At 43.0% G+C, this 26,100-nt stretch overlaps 1 protein-coding gene across 1 annotated transcript in view; it reads right to left on the reverse strand.

The window, feature by feature from the left end:
- LOC114656393 (receptor tyrosine-protein kinase erbB-4-like) overlaps positions 1–26,100 on the reverse strand; it is an 833,421-nt gene that overhangs the window by 172,871 nt on the left and 634,450 nt on the right. Inside the window, 3 exon segments of the mRNA XM_051930298.1 lie at positions 5,334–5,427; positions 18,441–18,573; positions 25,245–25,444. Coding sequence (XP_051786258.1) covers positions 5,334–5,427; positions 18,441–18,573; positions 25,245–25,444 — 427 coding nt within the window.

Genomic DNA, 26,100 nt, shown 5'->3' on the forward strand with positions numbered 1-26,100 from the left:
TGTTGGGACTCGAAAGACTCCAAATATTGTTTTTAAAGAAATTCTGAAATAAAAGTGAAACTAATGAAATAGCAACAATTCAAAGAAAAAAAAAATCTTAAAAGTGTGTATCTGGAAAACCAAACACGGGGGTTGGCAAGCGAAGCGAGCAGGGGGTGAAGCCCCCTAGTGTGTGTGTGTATATATATATATATATATATATATATATATATATATATATATATATATATATAGTGACGGGACACCCCTGCTGCATATGGTCCGGGGGAGCAACCATAGGCAACTCAATACCTCCCCCAGGAAGCTTGGTGGCAGCCTCCCTGGCCGACAGTGGTTCCCCAACCTCCCGCAGGGCTCGATGGGAGATGGAGTCCTCCACAGCCTGGTTGGGAGCTGGGGTGGCCACTAGGGGGTGCTGCCTGGATTCAACAGCCCAGCTGGACGAGTCTTCAGCCCCAGCCAGAAGTGCAATTGGGACCAGGTGGTCAAGCACCTGGAACACTTCCGGGTGGGCTATAAAAGGGGCCAGCCACCACCACTGAAGGCCAGAATCGGGAGGAAGAGGACGAGGTTGGCTGGGAGGAGTGGTGGTGTCAGAGGACAAGTGTTTTGTGTTGCCTTTAGTGCTTTTGGGACTGTGATGTGGCTGGAGGGATTACGGGGAAGACGTGCCGTCCAGCTGAAGAAAAATAAAAGTGCTTGTGTGTTTTTACACGTGCCTCTGCGTCAGTCTATGCCAGGTCAGGCGCTATATAGCGCCTTTTACAATATATATACAGTATATACATTTTATATAAATATATATATGGCCATCAGACCTTACTTTATTCTTTGTTAATTAGTATTGCCTAATTTTATTTTTATATATTTTCTTCATCTTGTAAAGCACTTTGTGCTTCATCATTTGTATGAAAACGTGCTCTAGAAAAAAATGTTGGCGTTGTTGTCTCCTATATAATGCCTTTCATATCTATCTACCTATCTAAGAAAGCAAAAGAGATACAGCATGTAGACAGACATTATATAGAAGTAGTTGAAAGACACTTCATAGGAGATATATAAATGAATGGCATGATAAACAGACAGATGTGAAAGGCACTATATAATGTGTAGTTTGCTGATACATACAATAAGAGTGATTTGTGAATCACTCAGAGTTTGGCTGCTTATCCAAGCCTGGAGGATGGCTGAATTATAACAGTATTAAAGCCACCAGATGGCTTTGACTTATTTGGGACTTCATTTTACTTTGCACTCCCCAATACCCAAGATGTTAATATACAGTATTTATATGTCATGGGTTATATGGAAAACCCCATGACAGTCTTATCTCATGTTAAACTCCTTAAACGTTTTTTTTGACTAAACACTGAACACAGCTACAGCTGAGGCCGACTACGACTAAATGCATCTGAAAAGCCCATTTTTTAAGTGCATGCCACGTTGAAGAAGATAAGAAATTCTGACACACGACAAAGTAAAATGTGTTCCCTGCATTTGACGTTATTGTACTACATTAATCTGCCATCTCATGCCATGTAGAGTTTCGAGTGCCCGATCTCCACACTGTATGCAGTTTTTACATCATTTTTTTTTCCCTGGAAGACATGAAAGACTCAGCAAATAAGAGCTAATGATGCCGAGCTCATGTGCCGTGTTCTTCAGAAGAGCTGACAATTGGGAAGCAAAGTTCAAAAAGTGGCATAGACAGCAAGTTATTCATGAATTCATCGTGAAACAAAGGATGCCATCTGCTCACTTGAGACGAAAAGTAACTTCTACTTCAGTCTGACATTTTTTTTCCATTAACACAGTGATGTTGCTCACAGAAGCAGCCAGATTATCAAGAAGCCATAAAGCTCTTGTGTTAGCAGACATGGCACACACTTCTTCACACTGGATTTCATTTGAATGCAGGGCTAACATTTCCACAGGAAGGGATTTATTTCTCTGGCGTCTTGTAAGTGGCTGGTGTTTTACTGCTGCTGCATTTCAGCATTTTGAACAAACTTTGACCGCGTTGGATGTTTCCTCATCTCAAGTTCCAGACATCCAGCAGACCAGGTGCCCATCTTAGTTTAGAAGGCAGCGTGTGCCACAGCTGAAGTGCAGATCTGAAGGAGCCGATAGGAGACGAGGCACGATGAGTCCATCGATAAATGCAGTAATATTGTTCAAAGCTATGATCTGGTGAGAAGCTGGGAACAGACACTTTTTATATAGCTCCTTTCTATAGTAAACACTTTCTCATGACAATTTAAAAGCATAGATCCATATCATTATTAACTCTTTTAGGGCCAATTATTTTTTCTTCCTTTTGTCCCAGAGCAATGGTTTCATGAATAAATCCACATAAAATACTTATTAAGGGCAAATGTCACTCCAGGAGCCCCTACAGTAGGCATATTCACATACTTATCACAAACATGTGTGTCCCGTCACTCATAAGCTGAAAGACACTTTCTGGTATAAAAAATGGCTTGAAGTAGTCGAGGGGCTGCTACTCCGTAATGTCCACCAGCAGGCCGCGTCGTTGGGTGAAGTCCAGTTGCAAGCTTGTCCCCCACAGATCGATGTCTGTGTTGTCCTCCCAGGGCGAACGTTTTCATCGGCGCGTCCATCACTACGATCAGCTGGGCACCTGACTTTCGTTTTCGATCTCCAGATCACTTGTATCAAAATCGGAGTTCGACGTGTCAGAGTCCGATTCAGCAATAATACGCAAAAAATAAGTCAATAATATGCACAGAGTATTTCGCTTTGTGCATTTGCTTTGCTCTCTCGCTCGATGTCGATGCCATTCTAGACGTTACTTACTCTACGCCACTCACACACACGCAGGGTTTCAACGTCAAGTCAACGAGTCCAACAGTCCTCCGAACAAAGAGGGGTCTGCCTGTAACGTAATGGTGAGTTTTATCATCATTTACAGCTTTCTTTCACCCTCTGCCATGATATCCATTCTCAGCCCATTGTGTCGATAAAAGTCGACGTCCACCCTAAAAGAGTTACGACGCTTTGAGCATGGTAGGGCACTATATATAAATAAATCTCTGACTCGATGCTTAAAGAGGACGGATCTCCAACCTTAATTCTTGTGTCGGTAATTTTTTGTTTTGTATTCTGGGCCCTAATGGCTGTCTTTTCTGTTCTAACTAAATGGGGTACCCCATTGGTACCCCAACTATTTCTCGGAGGGTTCCCGTCTACTTCCCAGTTGCAGAACACCTCACATAAACAAAGCATACCGGCACGAGCTGCTTAACGTCCATCATACGTTCTATGAAAAATCTGGACTTGTGTAAACATCATTATCATATACAGTACTGAGCAAAACGAAACGGGATACCTAAGTGCCACTTTTTTATTTCACAACCCGATTGTGCTTTTTTTTTTGTGTCTTTGAGACCCTCCTGGGGTGGGGAGGGGGCATCTCACCCTAGGAGAACTGCCACTAACAGTCTTCCCAGGGTACGAGGGGCGCCCGGGCAATGGAGAATCGCCAACAAAGAGCACAGCTCGGCAGCCATATTGAGACAGGCATGCGGCCTGCTCTGAGGAAAGCTGACCACAAATGAGGACTTAACTCGAGACATTTTTAAGGAAATAACAAGTCTGTGTGCCGCCTGAAACTACACATCAGCATTTATCAGGTTGTATGGTTGCCAATATTCAAATGTACTTTGCATATTGTTATTATTACTAATACATTATTTAAATTGTAACTTAACTCCTGCTTGTCTTTTACTACACCTAATTGCCTGAGGTTATAAATGTAGAAGGGAAGGTGGGGAGAAGTTATGGAGAAACTACAGTGGTAGGTCTGGGAGATTTGAGGCCTTCTGACAAAGGCTACACATTAATAATACAAAAGGAGAAAGGAGAGGAATATAATACTCTGCCAAGACAAAACGCCACATATGGTCCATGTGAGACATTCCTGTAACTCATCTTGCACATATGAAGTGTGTTTTGTGAATAAATTGTTTCCGCCATTCAAATGTTAACCTAATTTTGACTCGCCCCGTATGTAAAAGAGGCATGGGATACATGTATCACGTGTGGGAAACGGTTATGTTCGCTGTGTCCAATTATGTGACATTCTCCCAACTGTGTTAAACTCTTACGTGACCACAGACGCATATCCAGGTGGGATGTTACCCAAGCAGACATTATGTGACGCAGAGTCAAAAAAGGGCTCAAAATAAATATCCATACATTTTCTTTCTCTTTAAAAATCCACGTTTGAATTTTTTTTAGGAAAAATGTATTAAGCTCATAAGAATTTTATACGGTGGTCATGTGGTATGTCTGCCATTCTACTCTAGGGGTGTGTGATCAGTCGAGGGAAGGACTCGACTCCAAAGAAATGTTAAGGTGCAAAGAAAAAAAAAAAAGAAAAACTGAAAATAACAGGCGCCCAATAGCACGAAGGGTTCACAAGACAGTTTAGCCGTTGGCTTTGAAACGATAAGGGCAAGTCCAGTCAAAGGGTTGGAGCTCCGTAACGCCTCCGCTGAATGAGGTGCCACATTTCTAAAGCACCTCGCTTTTATAGTTTCAATTCCCACAAGCTATGGGTGAAAAGAGAGATACGAGAGTTAGCGATCGTACCCCCTGGTGTCCCGGGGTGGTGGTGTTTACCTCAGACGCGGCTCAGAAGGTGACACCTCAGATGCGCAGGTGTGATGTGGCCAGATCTACAAATCACTGCTCTGCTTTATATTCAAGAGGGCGGTAGACCGGGCTTAGGTGTCAAACCCTGTCAGCTTTTTGGAGAAAACAAATCTAATGAAACAAAAGGAAATACCCAAACAGTGCCACCCACTCAGCACATCTGTGCGGCCCCCAAAAATCTAAGACAGAGAAAAGAGCCTCCATTTGTTCAGAAGCGGGACGTGTGGCAAGACAGGCGGCATTCCAATCATGCAAATCAATATCAGCCTGCATTCTAATTCACTGTTCTCGGACGTTCAATTACTCTTGAATCAGGCAGACTGATAATTTTTAATGTAAATATTCATTGATAAGCATGCTTTATTGCACCGGGGAAGGATCCAAGTAGATTTATATACTACTTAATGATGCAAAATCGATTTACTATCACTATAAACAAAAGGATGGCAAAGACTGCTGTCAAATGACTGCTGTAATGGATACAGAATTCTTTTTACCCAGACGTTATTGTGCAAACACCCAGGATGAAAATTGAGTTATTGTCAGGCCGGGCCGCAGATTTTTCCTGTGTGAACGTGTCCATCAGCGCGCTGCAGCACCAGCCTGTCACAAACACGAGAAAAGTCGAGGCCGCTCGCCGCAGGTGCATCGCTTACCGGGCCATGGCAGGTCAGCGTGTTCCCTTCAGTCTTCTCACACTGCGAGTCACACTCGATGCAGACTGATGCGTTGGCAAACTCCCGGAAATCCCTGCGTAAAAGGAAAATTGAAAAGAAGGAAATCAATAACTGCACGCTCCTGTATTTTCTCTTTATGACACTTTCATAAACAAAGGCCATTTTTCTTTGGCCTGCTTATTCACTTCAGGGTCACGCCAAGCCTGTCCCTACCCCAGCTGATGTGGGCTCAAGGTGGGTGTATGGGGAGTCTGCCAGGCCATCACTTGACCAACACACAGACCTGCACTCAGGGGGCGCACCTGCTTGTTAATACAAAAGACTGGAGGCTGATGGAGGAAAAGCTCACAAAGACACAGGGGGGATATACAGACAGCAGACGGACGTGGTGTTAAGAAGGGCAGCGTTATGATTCATTATAAGAAATAAAAAGGGTGCGCAGCCTCACTCTGTCTCTTCTGGAAGTCACTTATGAGGTGACAAGCCAGGATGCCGTTATGCAATACAATGAGCTGGACGCTACAGGGTTTAGGGCTTATATCCTTGCAGGGTGCGTAAATATAAAGTGTTTTTTTCACCTCAAGTTATCAGTAGATGCCATGTTTTCAGATGACATTGTAGGTTTAGGATCAGTTTTGTTGTGTCACACATAAAACCTGCATGTACGTTGATGCTAAGACACTGACACGCTGCTTACTGTTTAAAGGCAACTAGTTAGTGTTTAAATGTGTGCCATATATGACCTCTCCTAAAGTTATTATTTCATTTGGTCTTGAATTTTATTATACACTGCCTGGCCAAAAAAAAAAGTCGCCACCAAAAAAAATGGTCACACACTCTAATATTTCGTTGGACCGCCTTTAGCTTTGATTACGGCACGCATTCGCTGTGGCATTGTTTCGATAAGCTTCTGCAATGTCACAAGATTTAGTTCCATCCAGTGTTGCATTAATTTTTCACCAAGATCTTGCATGATGGGTGCATCACTTCATCTGCCTCTCTTCTTACCCTGGTGCGCCCATCACTCTGGAACAGGGTAAATCTGGACTCATCAGACCACATGACCTTCTTCCATTGCTCCAGAGTCCAATCTTTATGCTCCCTAGCAAATTGAAGCCTTTTTTTCCAGTTTGCCTCACTGATTAGTGGTTTTCTTACGGCTACACAGCTGTTCAGTCCCAATCCCTTGAGTTCCCTTCGCATTGGGCGTGTGGAAATGCTCTTACTTTCACTATTAAACACAGACCTGAGTTCTACTGTTGTTTTTCTTCGATTTTATTTCACCAAATGTTTAAGTGATCGCCGATCACGATCATTCAGGATTTTTTTCCGGCCACATTTCTTCCTCGAAGACGATGGTTCCCCACTATCCTTCCAGTTTTTAATAATGCGTTGGACAGTTCTTAACCCAATTTTAGTAGTTTCTGCAATCTCCTTAGATGTTTCCTCTGCTTGATGCATGCCAATGATTTGACCCTTCTCAAACAGACTAACATCTTTTCCACAACCACGAGATGTGTCTTTCGACATGGTTGTTTAAGAAATGAGAAGCAACTTATTGCACCAGTTGGGGTTAAATAACTTGTTGCCAGCTGAAAGATAATCGCCCATGCAGTAATTATCCAATAGGAGGCTCGTACCTATTTTCTTAGTTAAATCCAGGTGGCGAATTTTTTTTTTTTTGAGTACTGAGAAAAGCGCTATATAAATGTTATGAATTATTATTATTATTATTTTGGCCAGGCAGTGTATTTAGATACATTAATCTGGAGTTAATTGTTAAGTTCCTAATCCACGTGTTCTGATTCATTAAAAAACAGAGTTACCACAGGGTAAAAGAGACACATAGAAATGTTCAGGATGTTTTCTGCAGCATGATGTTATTAGATCCTCTAGATGGCAGCACTGTACACAATACTGTCCTGTGAGTGACTCGGCCTCACCGCTGTACATTGGAGCGTAACGCGAGGGACACTCGGGCTTCACCATTTATACACAGACTTCCGAGTCCGAGAGAAGCTCAGGGTTAACGTCTAAGAGGTAAATGATACAAATAACAACGCTGACAATAATAATAACTAGAACAATAATAACATTGATCTGCAATTTTTTTTGTGCTTCCGTCAAACCATTTTAGGTGTTCTTATACAGACTTGAGGGTGCTGAATCCAAATCTGGCAAAAGAATTGCTCAGTTACGTCCAGTTTTGAGAGAGGAAGGCTTAAAATGAAAAACAAAACCACCATTTTAGAAAGAAATAAAAATATATTTTTTAAACTAGTTATGTAGAATTGAAAAAATTGATCAACTACACATATAATTGTTTGAAATATAATTATTACTTAGAGATAGTAGTCGTCTGGTCATTGTTTTTCCTTTTATAATCCTCCGAAGGTGTTTCATGGTGGAGTGACCAGCAGAAGTTTGCTAACACAGACTCCCTTCCTGGAAAGCAAGGAGGTTCCCAACCCCCAAAAGTGCCCTCTTATCGGCACCCAGGGACCCCAACAGGGTTGCACTCCAGACTCCAACACCTAAGCAGGTGTTCCCAACTGGAATGCTGGAATGTCACAAGAGGACCACTGCCACCTGCCATCTGGGGGATGGAACTGCTGCCACCTCCTGCCTCTCCTAGTCCAACAATTAGATTATTCCGGCAGGGCATTAAGTCGTTTCCCCGTCCAGCCTGCCAGCTCGTCTGTCCTTCAATCCTGGCTTCCCATCCAGGATGCCCATTCTTCCTCTTGGGCACTACGTAGATCTGTCCCTCTTTAAAATGTATAAAGCCAGTAACTTTAGTTGTCTCAATAGAGGAAGGCTACGTTTTCTTTCATCATTTGCTTAGCTGTTACCTTGTTGAGGCAATGGGTGGATCAACCCTAACCTCCATCCATCCATTATCCAACCCGCTATATCCTAACTACAGGGTCACGGGGGTCTGCTGGAGCCAATCTTAGCCAACACAGGGCACAAGGCAGGAAACAAACCCCGGGCAGGGTGCCAGTCCATCACAGGACACACACACACCCACACACCAAACACACACTAGGGACAATTTAGAATCGCCAATGCACCTAACCTGCATGTCTTTGGACTGTGGGAGGAAATCCACCCAGACACGGGGAGAACATGCAAACTCCACGCAGGGAGGACCCGGGAAGCGAACCTCAGGTCTCCTTACTGCGAGGCAGCAGCACTACCCACTGCACCACCGTGCTGCCCTACCCAAACTTCCATAGTTCAATAAAAAAAAAACATTCAAACAACAACTTCCATTCTTTTGGATAATAAAAAGACATCAAATATCTGGCTATTTGGAAAGAATAAGAAAAGAGGAAAAAATACCAGTTGGGAGCAAAAAATGTGCAGCAAATACTCGATTCTGAGTTAATTCCTCCTCAACTAATAATGTTAAGGATGACAACGACTGCCATTTTTCATTTCAAACTATACATCAAATAATATTCTGAGAATGAAAAATACACCATAAAACAAAAAAATTAACATTGTTTCCAAAATGGCGTTTTTCACTAAACCCAATGTCTCTTGAAAACGGTTTAAGGTACAGAAATCCTCATTTCTGAAACAGATGAGGTTCACTGTAACCACAAGGGTGCGCCACTGAGCCCCAAACCCAAGACACAGTAATACCCAACATGCTTTTAGGATAAAAGATATTTTTTTATCCTTGGCGCATTTCCTCAATCACCTTTCCAAGACCATTTGCACAATACACAAAAACAGACCAAATTCTTCCTCTTTTCTTCTTCCTGTTGAGTGTTGCCTCCTGACTCTGACTATCCGGACCTGGGAAGTGTTCCGGTGCCGTGCTACGTCTTCCTGGAAGCACTTCCGGCCCATACAGAAAGTAGGATGGTTCTCCCCGAACAGCGCCCTCTATCGGCACAAAGGGACCTCAACAGGGTTGCACTTCTGGACTCCAACTCCCTAGCACCCATGCGGGTGGACCACTGCCACCTGGCGTATGGAGGAATAGACCTGTTCCCGACTCCGGGACCCCGCTGGTCCATCCGTTTTATATCATACTGGCCGGGCACAAAATGATTTTTTCATCCTACCAACCAATCCGTCTGTCATTTCCGCTAAGGCCTCCCGTCAATGTAACAAATCACCCCCCTTCCCAGCCGTGATGCCCAATCTCCTCCTATGACACCTAAATCTATGCTCATTTCCGGCTTCCCCAGGGGTTGGCACTGGGTGATAATGCCTCTTCTCATCCTCCCTCTGCAGACCGGAAGGTTGACGGCTGTAACACCACTGAGGTCGCTTCTGGTGTCCACCCACCAGGACCCGCTTAATCCTGTCAGAAGGCCTGAAAAACAGGAGATCTGCCAGTTTTGCTCATTTCAGTCTACATGTAGAACCTGTGCCTGAGAAGACGTCTCCATGACTGTTTATTATTTTTTGCTTTATTAAAACCTTCAATTAGATAGATAGATAGACAGATAGATAGATACTTTATTAATCCCAAGGGGAAATTCACATATATGGGGTCACCAGGGTGGTTTCCCCAACTCTTTATCTTTGTCCATCTCTTCTGTTACAATATACAAGTAAGCATATGAAGTTAAGAACCATCCCATTATTTCAGATTTCAGTCCAAATGCTAAATTTAAAGAAAAATGAATATTTTAGTAGAACATATCCATCCATCCATCCATTTTCCAAACCGCTGAATCCGAACACAGGGTCACGGGGGTCTGCTGGAGCCAATCCCAGCCAACACAGGGTACAAGGCAGGAACCAATCCTGGGCAGGGTGCCAACCCACCGCAGGACACACACAAACACACACTAGGGCCAATTTAGGATCGCCAATCCAGCTAACCTGCATGTCTTTGGACTGTGGGAGGAAACCTACGCAGACATGGGGAGAACATGCAAACTCCTCGCAGGGAGGACCCGGGAAGCGAACCTCAGGTCTCCTAACTGTGAGGCAGCAGCGCTACCACTGCGCCACCGTGCCGCCCCTAGTAGAATAGATTTAAAGAGAAAATATGCAACATAAAAACTACACAAACTTCAGATTTTGACCCTTATATCCCTCAGGCACAACTGCCACGTGACTCACATGTGGGGACAGCTTTGCCCCTGATGTCACCGAGACGGACTCTCGGCCCATGTGACACTAAATTGCATATCAAGTTAGAAAACAGATGAACAAACAGATTTAACGGATCGCCACACCGTGAGCCATCTAACGACTGCTGCTGTTGACGTGAGTCCTCCTGTTCTGCACACCTACAGCTGTCTACTTTCTTTCTGCTGCGTTGAAGGCCGTGTTTTTGGGAGCCATCCGACATCTACTCTACCTGATGAGACTGAAAGATAATCAATGAAATGCATTTTAGTTTTAATATCTTGATGTGAAAATGATGCGCCATTTCCATTCGATTTCCTAGGGTGAAGACTTGGCACTTCGAGTCAAGGACCAAATCGGTGGGACTGACCACTGAGCCACCTGATCTGCACTCCAGTGCTTTAACTGCTAGACTTCACTGCTTTGAAAAGGCTGAGTTGTCAATAACCTGATAATGTGAAACTCAGTAGCCATTAATATGTATTAGCCTATATATTTTTCTTTTTACGCTTTTCTTTTGTTCCCCTGTCAACTTTAAAAAGCTTCCAGAAGAAAGGGATACAATTCGCGGTGAAAGGAAATACAAAGACTTGTGAATTAAAAGTCGCCTCTTATTGAAGAAGTACGCAGTAGGAATGCGGAGGGATGTGTACAGTTGGCTGGCTAAGGGGATTTTTTTAGGGTACAAATGACAACGCAGCGGTGCGTGTGGCTGAAAGTGACACTCACATATATACTGTGTGTGTGTGTTTATACGGTAGGCATGAACATACGAGGGTAAATCAAAAAGTTTAAAATTACGCAGAAAACGTAACGGATAGAAAGTGACGTAATAAAACCCATCCGCGAGCGCTCATGGGTAGTTTAAACATGCCCAGTGTAGCACTCTGTGTTTAGCGTACAGTAGTTGAGGCCAAGGTCAAATGATAATGGATGCTCCGCTGCAGGATTGCACCCTTGGTGAACAACACGCCATAGTGAGATTTCTTTGGGTAGAGGGAATGAAACCTGCTGTCAAGAATCTGAACGCCCCAGCTGAGACTTGACTTGGACACATTCATACTTACTTACATATTCATACTGTATCGATCGTGTCACACACGAGCACTTGGGAGGCAGCTTAAGGGCTCCAGTGATGGTAAGTGCCCGCTGAGCCAGGGGCTGGTGCTGTGTGCTAACATCTTCTCTCTTCCACCCTTTTGCAGACCAGAAGATTGACGGCTATACCACCCCAGACGTCACTTCTGTCTGTTCGACAGCCTGAGACCACCCCTTACTGCTTGGAACACATCTGACCAGAAGTTCGGCCATATTCGAGTAACTTCTGAATTAGACTCCCATCTGAAAAGACTTCATTGCTGTCTTTGTTCTTTTTTTTCCATTTCTTTTCACATTCGTGCCTCAAACCTTCTCTGCGTCTGCATCTTGTCTTGACATATATTATAGTCACACACGTGTACATAGGGAGCAACGTAAATGCTCAGATAATGGTCATTTCCCACTGGAACACAAGAGGGTGCTGTTGATTAACGCCTTAGACTGACGGCTTTACCACACCTGATGTCACTTGCGGTGTCCGTCTGCCTGGACCTGCCACTTCCTGACAGAAGTCCTTATCAAGCTCCGCCATCTTGTGTAGACTTTTTTAGAGACTCATGTCTGCAACAATGTTTGTCTTTTCCTGTAACACATTTATAACCCGCGTTTTGTTTGAATTATACAAGGTTCATCTACGGGTGCCCCAACTCTTCACAGAAGTCTGTGTTCTTTCTTACAATATTATACAGTATATAGTAAAAGGAGACGCAACAGTGACAAAGGGTTTGGGTACCACCTTGGTGACCCTGTATAAGTTAAGGGTTGTATAAAAAAAAACAAGTAATGAGTGGAGGAAGCATCTTTCCAGGTGAGAGTTCCAAACAGAACTAACTCAAATGTGGCCAAACTGCTGGTCAAACTGGCATCCAGGCAGGAAGAGGAAGGTCCAGGAGGCAAACAATGGAAGTGATGTCAGAGGGGGAATGGCTGCTGGTCCTCCGTTCTGCAGGGGGTGGAAGTGAGAAGGCCTAAGCAAACAGCACCAACTCCTAGTTTGGTGGGTACCTATCATCACCACAGCCGTTAGGTGGTCTCCCCCAAGTACACATGCGTGATAATATATCTTGTGTCACATATACAGTATGTACTTGGCTCTGTTGAGGTAAATGATAAAACTCCATGCTGAGAGGGGGGGCACTGTCGCTAACCGTACCTTCTCATTTGGTCGCAGTTACCGGAAAGAACCCAAGGAGGACGCCTAGCCCCACCCACAATGTCTAGAGCAGGCGCCACCTACTCTGCTCAACGGCCACAAAAGTGGGCAGTCCCAGGAAGTAGGTGTCTCATTTTGATCTTTTCTGCTAAGACACTTTAGCAGACTGATAAAAGACAACTTTTATTTTGTGATGTGGACAGATTTTTAGGGGAGCGGCATGGTGGCACAGTGGTAGCGCTGCTGCCTCGCAGTTAGGAGACCTGGGTTCGCTTCCCGGGTCCTCCCTATGTGGAATTTGCATGTTCTCCCCGTGTCTGCGTGGGTTTCCTCCCACAGTCCAAAGACATGCAGGTTAGGTGCATTGGCGATTCTAAACTGGCCCTAATGTGTGCTTGGTGTGTGGGTGTACGTGTGTGTCCTCTGGTGGGCTGGCACCCTGCCCAGGATTGGTTCCTGCCTTGTGCCCTGTGTTGGCTGGGATTGGCTCCAGCAGACCCCCGTGACCCTGTGTTCGGAGTCAGAGGGTTGGAAAATGGATGGATGGACACATTTTTAATTAAACGGGGTTGCCTGGCTGGTGTTCCAATACTTTTCCTGGGTTTGTGCAGTCTGTTCACCTATTCATAGTATATATATATATATATATATATATATATATATATATATATATATATATATATATACACACACACACATATATATATACAGTGCATCTGGAAAGTATTCACAGCGCTTCATCACTTTATCCACATTTTGTTATGTTACAGCCTTATTCCAAAATGGATTAAATTCATTTTTTTCCTCAGAATTCTGCACACAACACCCCATAATGACAACGTGAAAAAAGTTTACTTGAGGTTTTTGCAAATTTATTAAAAATAAAAAAATTGAGAAATCCCATGTCCATAAGTATTCACAGCCTTTGCTCAATACTTTGTTGATGCCCCTTTGCAGCAATTCCAGCCTCAAGTCTTTTTGAATATGATGCCACAAGCTTGGCACACCTATCCTTGGCCAGTTTCGCCCATTCCTCTTTGCAGCACCTCTCAAGCTCCATCAGGTTGGATGGGAAGCGTCGGTGCACAGCCATTTTAAGATCTCTCCAGAGATGTTCAATCGGATTCAAGTCTGGGCTCTGGCTGGGCCACTCAAGGACATTCACAGAGTTGTCCTGAAGCCACTCCTTTGATATCTTGGCTGTGTGCTTAGGGTCGTTGTCCTGCTGAAAGATGAACCGTCGCCCCAGTCTGAGGTCAAGAGCGCTCTGGAGCAGGTTTTCATCCAGGATGTCTCTGTACATTGCTGCAGTCATCTTTCCCTTTATCCTGACTAGTCTCCCAGTCCCCCACAGCATGATGCTGCCACCACCATGCTTCACTGTAGGGATGGTATTGGCCTGGTGATGAGCGGTGCCTGGTTTCCTCCAAACGTGACGCCTGGCATTCACACCAAAGAGTTCAATCGTTGTCTCATCAGACCAGAGAATTTTCTTTCTCATGGTCTGAGAGTCCTTCAGGTGCCTTCTGGCAAACTCCAGGCGGGCTGCCATGTGCCTTTTACTAAGGAGTGGCTTCCATCTGGCCACTCTACATACAGGCCTGATTGGTGGATTGCTGCAGAGATGGTTATCCTTCTGGAAGGTTCTCCTCTCTCCACAGAGGACCTCTGGAGCTCTGACAGAGTGACCATCGGGTTCTTGGTCACCTCCCTGACTAAGGCCCTTCTCCCCCAATCGTTCAGTTTAGATGGCCGGCCAGCTCTAGGAGAGTCCTGGTGGTTTCAAACTTCTTCCACTTACGGATGATGGAAGCCACTGTGCTCCTTGGGACCTTCAAAGCTGCATCTGTAACCTTCCCCAGATTTGTGCCTCGAGACAATCCTGTCTCTGAGGTCTACAGACAATTCCTTTGACTTCATGCTTGGTTTGTGCTCTGACATGAACTGTCAACTGTGGGACCTTCTATAGACAGGTGTGTGCCTTTCCAAATCAGGTCCAGTCAACTGAATTTACCACAGGTGGACTCCAATGAAGCTGCAGAAACATCTCAAGGATGATCAGGGGAAACAGGATGCACCTGAGCTCAATTTTGAGCTTCATGGCAAAGGCTGTGAATATTTATGGACATGGGATTTCTCCGTTTTTTTATTTTTAATAAATTTGCAAAAACCTCAAGCAAACTTTTTTCATGTTGTCATTATGGGGTGTTGCGTGTAGAATTCTGAGGAAAAAATGAATTTAATCCATTTTGGAATAAGGCTGTAACATAACAAAATGTGGAAAAAGTGATGTGCTGTGAATACTTTCCGGATGCACTGTATATACATATTCACGGCATTCGTAGTCTGTGTCACAATCTGATTGTATGGGTGGTTACCTACCAGGTAACGCTTGTGGTTGGCCAGCAATCTGCTAACATCCGCCACGGTGCCCTCAGTTTGTGAGGAGCAGATCATAGAATGGTTGAAATAGGTTACTGTCAAATAAATGCAAAGAGTACGCGACACGTGTTTCGCCCTCATTCTGGGCTTATCAGGCGTACACACTCCACTGCACTCTCTCTCGGGAATCGAACATCGGACGTCAGCGCCATAAACGAACCACACGCCGTGGCGCAACGTTAGGGGCATCGCCTCTGGCGCTGACGTCCGATGTTCGATTCCCGAGAGAGAGTGCAGTGGAGTGTGTACGCCTGATAAGCCCAGAATGAGGGCGAAACACGTGTCGCGTACTCTTTGCATTTATTTGACAGTAAACTATTTCAACCATATATATATATATATATATATATATATATATATATATATATATATATATACTGTATATACACACACACACATAAGCACAAGCACAATAAATAAAAAGAAAAAAAAAACAATAATTCAGTATTTCTTTAAATGAGAGCTCATGCATTTTAAGTTTTTTTTTCTTTTTTTTGTAAACCAGGCCAATTTTATAGTTAGGCACAAGAGAAGCAATGCTGGCATTTGATGCTTCGTTTAATTTAAATAATGAATCAGCTTTGTCATGTACGACGTCTACAAATGTAACTGAGCGACATTATTTGAAAACAGTTTTGCAGACGCCATCACCACTACAGTACGTAACCTCAGAGGCCACTATGTGAAGACGCGCCAGTGCTGGCGAAGCCTCACCCACTTCCATCACATCAAGGGCATCGCCACCTCCTGGCTGGTGTGGTGCTGCTGTTTGGTAGCGAAGTGGTGGGATTACAGGTCCCTTTTACTCCTCCACTGTAAAACCTCAACATTCCTATGATGACGGATTAAAGCAAATGTTATTTTACAAAGTGCATCATATGGCAATGTTGCCTTTTAATTAAAATGCATTGCCATTCTGGAAAGAAAATTAATTAAAATTAATTATTGTTTATCTCATTTATGCCATAGATGTGAAAGTACATTGTTGTTTGCTTTTATCTTGTGGAATTAGTTTTTGAACCAAAAGGTTCTTATTTATATATAGTTACAGTAATTACCCACAGAATTGTTTCTTGTATTGTCTTATATTCTACTGTATCTATTTTGTTCTTCTAGCCAATACTCCATGACTCTCTGCACAGAACCATTTCCAGCCTAGTCATTGTGTACCTTATCAATTAAAACTGCAGTGCCACATTATCACTTATGGTTGCCATATTGAAGACCAAATCAAGAGTGGACTTACGAGGAGAACATCTGGATGTGGCCCCTGATTAGTTCCCATTCGTTTATTACCACAACTCAGTTATTCCAACACTGGGTCAAGAGGACATAAGGAGGTGGGCTACCAGACGCAAGGCAGGCCCCACTTGTGTGGCAACTATGCCATCCATCAAGATCCATTCAACCCATCTGTTCATTCGATGAGCCCACCTAAAGCAAATTTACAATTGTCGGGGGCAGGAGTTTATCCAATCAGCATAATCAGTGGTCCGTTTAACTGTAGTCTATTCAAGTTCATCTATTTGTTCAAAAAAATGAATTTGGAAGAATCCAGGGCTCATGCCCACCCCCTCCCCCCAAAAACATAACATAGAATCGCACACTGGACAAGACACCACAGTCCATCACCGCCTGTAATGAGGATGGACGTTTGGACTTTGAGGTGAACTTTTGAGCAATTTTTGGTGTGTTATTTTACATGTTATAGTATCTTATACATAATTGTCTACGCGTGGAAGTGTGTCTGTCTGTCTGTCTGTCCGGCCCAGGAAGTGCGAGGCTAGGAGCATGAAGCTCAAAGAAAGGGACTCTGTCGCCAAAATGAAATCGCTGAGGAAAAAGAACCTTGCTTAGCTGGTAATACACAAGTGAGTCGAGCACATCGGCGAAATGAAACCTCTGAGGTGAGAAAAACTCGCTTAGTCGCTGATAGACAACAGAGTTGAGAATGTCAGCAAAACAAAATCGCCAAGGAAGGAGAAGCTTGCTTAGCTGCTAATACACAAGTGAGTTGAGCACATCGGCGAAATGAAACCACCGAGGTGAGAGAACCTCACTTAGCCGCTGATAGTCAATGGAGGAGAGAATGTCAGCAAAACAAAATCGCCAAGGAAAGAGAACCTCGCTTAGCCGCTAATACACAAGTGAGTCGAGCACATCATCAAAACGAAACCCCTGAGGAAAGAGAACCTCACTTAGCTGGTAACACACAACCAATGCGATTGATTGATTGATTGATTGATTGATTGCAGTGCCAGAATCCATGGTTTCTAGGAGCTAATATTCTATATTTGATTAATAAAGATTAGGAATATATGTCTGCAGTGAAAAATAATTTATTAGAAAAAGTATGATCTCATAAATAGTGCAACTTGCTTTACTCTCAAAACCACAGAATCCATCCAGGCAAGAGAAAAGGGGAATGTGAGCCCGCATGAGCAGCCATAGTAGCACAGGCTGCAGACATGAAGAAGACAAGAGACACATTTTGCCTTAGCCCACGGTGGAACACGGATTGGTAGAAGGTTCAAGAACATAAGCTGTACCTAGCCAGGATTGGTCCAGAGGTATATAGTCAGAGCACAGGAAAAGGGAGTTGGCCCTTAAACGACAGCTCCCCATTGGTCCAGTGGCTGCAGTAAGGCTGGCTTAAATATGGGGACACGTCAACAGTTGCTTATTTCTGCCCTTCCATCAACATCCGCTCAGGGACCATGAAGAATGAAAGAGCCACCTGATATTGAGGCACAATGAACGCCCAGAGTCCTAGTGTGAAGAACTGCTCTTCTTCTAGGTTGCATTGTTATGGTAATCCATTCGCTCAGCTTCTGGTAGATTAATGTTATTCTATATTTAGTGAATAAAAGATTCAACTTTCTTTCTAATAAATAGCTTGGGGGTCTTGAGATAAGAGAAGAGAAGGACAAAGTCAACCCTAATTCATCCTGATGGTGACCAGAAGTGGAGCTGTAAGCTGGGAAGTGTAACTCTAAAAAGCAGGAGTCAAAGGTTTGGGATACTCAGGTCTACTCAGGTCCTCACTTTTCCTTTTATTAAGGTGGATTGTGAATTTAAATCGTGTGTCTTTTCAAACCCTCACAAGATGTCTGATTAGATATTTAAATGTGGGCACGGAAATTATCTGTATGGAAATTAATCTGTATTGATTGATGTGACAAAAAATAGTTACATTTTGTTACCCCGATGAAATATAAGAACACGTTCACACACCATTAAGCGCAGGTACTCTGGAAACAAGTAGACACAGTAATCAAGGGCTCAGAACGTACCCTTCGTAAAGATTGCACGACTCAATGCAGGTCTTCCCTCTGCTGAAGTATCGGCAAAAGAGACACTGGTCTGGACCAGGACCCCAGCAGCCATGGTCAGAACACAAGGGGTCGCACACCATCTTCTCGGCAGCTGAAAGAAGATTGAAAACATTTCATTAATCAAAAGTTCAATAAACTGAAGCAATAAAAAGGGGGCATGTCTGCCATCTGGACAGTGACTGGACCCTCAGGATCATTTCGGCATTTATAGACCAAAGGATAAAAGGCTGGCTTGGATGCCAAAGTCAAAACATTGTGAAAATGTGTGCAATTAAACGTGTCCTTTTAGCAAAGTCGTAAAAGAGCTGGGGGGCCGAGGTCTCCATTAAGAAACCTGAAATGTGAAGAGCTGACATACATAGATGAACAGCATCAACACAGAGTCCATTAAGGACCAATTCAGTGTTAGAGTTGGAACAGCTGATCCACATTTATTAACAGGGGATCCATTTCTAAGCTAACATCTGGGATTGCTCACTGAGTGGAACAGTCTGGAAGAACGGAGTCCAAACAGTCCCAGTGTGGCTTCCGAAACAGAACGGGTTCCTATCCCGTCGACGGAGTTTTTCATTTCTTGTACATTTTGTACTCTTCACTTGCTCCCCTGTTCTTCTTCATTCCTGTTTTTGTATTACTTTTACTTTTTCCGTGGCCCCTTTCCTCACCTCTGTGCATTGAGGGTCTTCAAGTGTACCCCAAAGCACGTTATTTAAGGTTAGATTAGATAAAGTTTATTAATCCCAAGTGTAAATTTAGATGCTTACAGCAGCAGAAATAAAAAACAATGAAAGATATGCAGACTTGAAGGACAAACAATACAATCAACAAATAATACATTTATATCATGCAGAAGTTACAAAATGAACTTTAAAGAGTATCAACATTGAGATGTCTGGGACGTCAGGAGGAAGCACTGAATTGTGTGACAGAAGTTGGAAGAAAAGACCCCCAGAGGAGCTTCTTAGCACACACCATGCTGGAATGACCCTGTGGCTATAGGAGCGCCAAGACAGCGCCTCCTGGAGGGGACTTTTCATGATGGCATCCAATTTTGCCATCATCCTTCTTTTCCACAACATCCTCCAGGGTGTCCAGGGTTGGTCCTGTGATGGCGCAGCCTTTCCTGAGAAGTTTCTTTGGGCATTTTGCTTCTTTTGAGCTCAGGTTTCTACCCCCAGAATTCCATGGTGTAGAACACCACGCTGGCTACTACGGACTGGTAGAACATCTCCAGCAACTTGCTGCATTTATCAGAAGACCAGTGTCTGCTCTAAACCTTCCATGTAATCTTCAGTTCTGGGCATTAGCAGTGTTTGCTTGGGTTGTTGGCCACATTTTGGATTTCTGATTCTGCCTTTTGATTATTGGGTTTTGATTACTGGTTTACTCTTTGTAAGTTTGCTTCTTATGGGCAGAACTTTTTGATTTTTGCTCTTGTTTTGTTATTCATCCTGAATTGTTAAGCCAGTTATGGCAAGTTAGAAAGTGTTTTGAGCTTTGGATAATTTCTTTTGGGCCCACCAGATTTTTATACTTTGAAAGCTGAATCGTGAAGCTTCATTTTTACACCTTCTTCTTCTTCATTTGGCTGCTCCCATTAGGGGTTGCCACAGCGGATCATCTTCTTCCATATTTTTCTGTCCTCATCATCTTGCTCTGTCACACCCACCACCTGCATGTCTTCTCTCACCACATCCATAAACCTCCTCTTAGGCCTTCCTCTTCTCCTCTGACCTGGCAGTTCTATCCTTAACACTCTTCTCTCAGTATACCCCTCATCTCTCCTCTGCACATGTCCAAACCAACACAATCTCACCTCTCTGATTTTGTTTCCAGACCATCCAATCTGAGCTGACCCTCTAATGTCCTCGTTTCTAATCCTGTCCATCCTCGCCACACTCAATGCAAATCTTATCATCTTTAACTCTGCCACCTCCAGCTCTGTCTCCTGTGCCACCGTCTCCAACCCATATAACAGAGCTGGTCTCACTACCGTCCTGTAGACCTTCACTGTCACTCCTGCTGATACCCGTCTATCACAAATCACTCCTGACACTCTTCTCCACCCACTCCACCCTGCCTGCACTCTCTTCTTCCACAATCCCCATTACTCTGTACTGTTGATCCCAAGTATTTAAACTCATCCACCTTCGCCAACTCTACTCCCCTCATCCTCACCATTCCACTGACTTTAATTAATTAAATGTCACTTATTTTAATGATGATTTGTTTGAATTTAATATTTCCTAATATTAAAATCTACGCTTAAACCAAACCAGTTATTTTATTCAATAAACAGCAAACATGCTGACATCTGGTCCTTAAATAAAGGCGTTTACAAAAATCAGCTGAGCACGTCCATGTTGGCCTCTTTTTTTGTGCAATCAGCGACCTGGAACAAGAAGCTTGGGTTCATTAATTCAAAGAAGTAATTTCTAAGTTTTAATGTAAAAACAAAAATCCAAATTCTTAAGAAACTGAGAAACGTTAATTAGCTATGTTTAAGAAACTGGGGTGGCAACAGGAGTCTAAAATGTTTACTTTTTGATTCTTCATTTGGAAAATGTCCCTGAAAATCCCAGAGAGGTGAGTGAAGAGCTGAGTGGAAAAGTCCATCAGGATCTCAAGGACATGGAAAGAAGGCATCAGGGACGAGGAGATGTTAGTGTGATGGCCGACGTACCGGAAAAAGAGGACAAACGGCAGGCCACCAAATGAACTTACGAAGAAGTGACAAAACCAAGAGACGTTACAGTATATGGAAGTCAATGAAAGTGTGTTGTTGTGTTCTTTACATTTACGGTATGTTTAAAATATTAAATTGACTATACACCTTCATTTAACATTGATTTAGGACGATATTGCAGACATGAATAATTTGTCAAACTTAAATTACATTTCTTTTCAATTATACACTGAAATGTGACGCGATGGAAACATTCTAATTACATTTCTTTTATTGTGTTCATGATTGAAAATAAAAATAACTATTCTCAATGAAAACAATTATTTATGAGTTTAATTTGCAGACTTGCGTAATGGGGCTCCTAGTGCTATAATAATAATATAATAATAAATTTTACTTATATTGTGCTTTATATTTAACAATCTCAAAGTGCTACAAAATAAAAATAAATTAACAAACAAGATAATCTATAAAAAATAATTTAACAAAATGTCTTTCTAAAAAGATAGGTTTTTAGGTTTCGTTTAAAAACATCAGTCGACTGTGGGGCTCTCAGGTAGTCAGGAAGAGAATTCCACAGCCTCGGCACCACCGAAGAAAAGGTCCTATCACCCATACTGCTAAGCTTAGTTCTGGGAACTTGAAGAACGGCGGGTGTGTGAGGAAGTGTGAGGGATAAGGAGTTCCTGTAAATACAGGGGAGCAGATCCATAAATGCACTGGTGGGTAAGGAGGGAAACCTTGTACTCTATTCTAACTGGTACAGGGAGCCAGTGAAGGGTTTTCAAGATAGGAGTGATGTGGCTATGTTTTCGCACCCTCATCAGGATCCTGGCAGCGCTGTTCTGAATGTACTGGAGTCTCTGGATACTCTTGCCAGGAATCCCAATGAGGAGCGCATTACAGTAATCCAGCCTGGACGAGACAAAGGCATGGACAAGCCTCTCTGCATCTGCCAGGGTAAGTGTTGGACGAAGTTTAGCAATGTTCCTGAGATGGTAAAAAGATGACTTACAGAGATGTTTAATGTGGGTGTCAAAAGTGAGTTGAGAGTCCATTTGAACACCCAAATTGGTAACCAATGTAGAAAGAGGAATGTTTTGACCAGAGAAAGTGATACTGGTGATGGTAGAAGAACAAAGATGGTGTGGTGTGCCAACTAAAATGGCTTCTGTTTTAGATCTGTTCAGCTGAAGGAAATTAAGCCTCATCCATGCCTCTATTTCCTCCAAACAAATAAGTCAGTGTAGATGTTGGCAGAGGAGCAGCAGAGGAGGTGGTGGTAGTCCTAAGATAAAGCTGGGTGTCATCGGCATAGCAATGGAAAGATAGACCATGTCTGCTAATGACACTTCCAAGGGGGAGCATGTAAATAATGAAAAGGATGGGGCCTAACACAGAGCCCTGTGGGACACCACAGGTGACGTTGTGGGTGTGAGATTTTGTGCTGCCAAGGGCGACATACTCAGTTCTACCGGTGAAATAAGATGTAAACCAATTGTGAACATTTCCTGAAAGTCCAATGGTGTATTGCAGACGGTGAAGAAGAATATTATGATCAATTGTATCAAAAGCAGCTGTCAGGTCAAGGAGAATGAGTAAAGAAGGAGAACCAGTATCTGCTGACATCAGAAGGTCGTTAGTGACCCTGACCAGGGCTGTTTCGGTGCTATGGCCAGGGCGAAAACCAGACTGAAACTTTTCAAATAGGTTATTCAATTTGAGATGATCATGAAGTTGTACTGCAACTATTTTTTCGAGAACTTTAGAAAGAAATGGAAGATTAGAGATGGGTCTATAGTTACTACCGTGTACTTCTGCACGTACTGATTTAATGTGTCATCTTAAGCTACTTGCAAACTCTGCGTGACCTCAAATTGAACTGACATACTTCCTCTTTTTGTTTAGTGAACAAACTGGTATAAAACTGAGCTAACTTCCTTTTTTGAGTAGGTTGTCTGATCTGACCTGTCTGTAGCAACTTGAGGTGGCAGGCGGGCAGCCTCTCTTCTCACCAAGAATAAAGAAATTGCTTTTTATTTTAAATTGGTGCTTTTGTCCCCCGTGGTTGTTCTCAACTTTCGTCCACAATAGATAGATAGATAGATAGATAGATAGATAGATAGATAGATAGATAGATAGATAGATAGATAGATAGATAGATAGATAGATAGATAGATAGATAGATAGATAGATAGATAGGGCTAAAGGTACTAAATGATGGCTACTTACAGTAGTTAAGCAAATGCAAAAGGCACTATATGGAACATACTGTAAATTGATGTGAAAGCAATGTAGGTAAGTAGGTATTTGCCATAGGAAAGGCACAATATAATATTTACATAAATAGGAATGGTACTATACAGGACATAGACAGATACAGGTGCTGGTCATAAAATTAGAATATCATGACGAAGTTGATTTATTTCAGTAATTCCATTCAAAAAGTGAAACTTGTATATTAGATTCATTCATTACACACAGACTGATGTATTTCAAATGTTTATTTCTTTTAATGTTGATGATTATAACTGACAACTAATGAAAGTCCCAAATTCAGTATCTCGGAAACTTAGAATATCAATTAAGACCAATGCAAAAAAAGGATTTTTAGAAATGTTGGCCAACTGAAAGGTATGAACATGAAAAGTATGAGCATGTACAGCACTCAATATTTAGTTGGGGCTCCTCTGGCCTGGATTACTGCAGCAATGCGGCGTGGCATGGAGTCGATCAGTCTGTGGCACTGCTCAGGTGTTATGAGAGCCCATGTTGCTCTGATAGCGGCCTTCAGCTCTTCTGAATTGTTGGGTCTGGCGTATTGCATCTTCCTCTTCACAATACTCCATAGATTTTCTATGGGGTTAAGGTCAGGCGAGTTTGCTGGCCAATCAAGAACAGGGATACCATGGTCCTTAAACCAGGTACTGGTAGCTTTGGCACTGTGTGCAGGTGCCAGGTCCTGTTGGAAAACTAAATCTGCATCTCCATAAAGTTTGTCAGTAGGAGGAAGCATGAAGTGCTCTAAAACTTCCTGGTAGACGGCTGCGTTGACCTTGGACCTCAGAAAACACAATGGACCAACACCAGCAGATGACATGGCACCCCAAACCATCACGGACTGTGGAAACTTTACACTGGACCTCACGCAACGTGGATTCTGTGTCTCTCCTCTCTTCCTCCAGACTCTGGGACCTTGATTTCCAAAGGAAATGCAAAATTTACTTTCATCAGAGAACATAACTTTGGACCACTCAGCAGCAGTCCAAAGGCGAGACGCTTCTGATGCTGTCTCTTGTTCAAGAGTGGCTTGACACAAGGAATGCGACAGCTGAAACCCATGTCTTGCATACATCTGTGTGTGGTGGTTCTTGAAGCACTGACTCCAGCTGCAGTCCACTCTTTGTGAATCTCCCCCACATTTTTGAATGGGTTTTGTTTCACAATCCTCTCCAGGGTGCGGTTATCCCTATTGCTTGTACACTTTTTTCTACCACATCTTGTCCTTCCCTTCACCTCTCATTAATGTGCTTGGACACAGAGCTCTGTGAACAGCCAGCCTCTTTAGCAATGACCTTTTGTGTCTTGCCCTCCTTGTGTAAGGTGTCAATGGTCGTCTTTTGGACAACTGTCAAGTCAGCAGTCTTCCCCATGATTGTGTAGCCTACAGAACTAGACTGAGAGACCATTTAAAGGCTTTTGAGTTAATTAGCTGATTAGAGTGTGGCACCAGGTGTCTTCAATATTCAACCTTTTCACAATATTCTAATTTTCCGAGATACTGAATTTGGGACTTTCATTAGTTGTCAGTTCTAATCATCAACATTAAAAGAAATAAACATGTGAAATACATCAGTCTGTGTGTAATGAATGTATCTAATATACAGGTTTCACTTTTTGAATGGAATTACTGAAATAAATCAACTTTGTCATGATATTCTAATTTTATGACCAGCACCTGTATATGCCAAAGGAACTATGTAGAACATGGGCAGATGCATCGATAAATAGATTTGTGCTGTGAAAGGCGCTATATAGGCCACAGACTCATCATCGTCTGTAAGGCCCTGACTCACTGCAGTTGCTGGGGTTGCGGTTGTTGCGGATGATGGACTTCTGGGAGTTGGTCCTAAACAGGCTGGTCCAGTTGATGGTGTGGTAGTAGCAGAGGAGGTGGTTGTCTGTCAGGTAGACATTTCCTGCACTGATCTCCTGAAGGGACTGCAGCTGAAGAGATGAAATCCACTGTTGTTTCAAAATCAGCAATGAGATCCCGCTGCCAAAAAATCGAGAAAGAATATCAAAGGAGAGAAGGAAATGCTCATTAGAAAACAAACAGTAAAATCTAAGAGCTTTATTAGATGCTGCACATAATGCAAAAGGAGACTGGGAGAAGAATTTTGGTGTTGACCAGTGGAGCACATCTTTGTGCCCACTGAATAATGCATGCACGCATGAAGGAATCATTGAATAAATAACAAGTAGGACAGCCGCCTGGCTTCTTGCCCTTTGATGTGGACGTGACTGCTATGAAACAGCCGACTGATTGACTGAGTAAAAAGAGACGAATCCACAGCACCTTCTCATTATAGTCTGACTTACTCCCAACGCCACCTCCATAATAAGTGCAGTTTAAAGATGAAAAGAGCTTCAATGTCCGGCAGTAGCGTTCACTTTTACCGAGTGCGACGACGTCACTGTGCCACTCAGTCGAGGCAGACAGACATCGAGCTGTGCCATCAGTCATATTGTACAATCGGCTTTGTTAATAAGAATAAGCTGTACAAGGCTTTAATAAACGACACACTCATGCTCAATAAATGATGATATGTGTGCTCTATGTGCTTCTAAAAGGAATTGTAAATTTTCATTATTGTCCCAATGGAACATTTCACTGCCTCTGAATCTGCTATTTACAACCTCCTCTGATGG

The sequence above is a fragment of the Erpetoichthys calabaricus genome, chromosome 8 (genome assembly GCF_900747795.2).
Source record: "Erpetoichthys calabaricus chromosome 8, fErpCal1.3, whole genome shotgun sequence".
Taxonomy (NCBI): domain Eukaryota; kingdom Metazoa; phylum Chordata; class Cladistia; order Polypteriformes; family Polypteridae; genus Erpetoichthys; species Erpetoichthys calabaricus.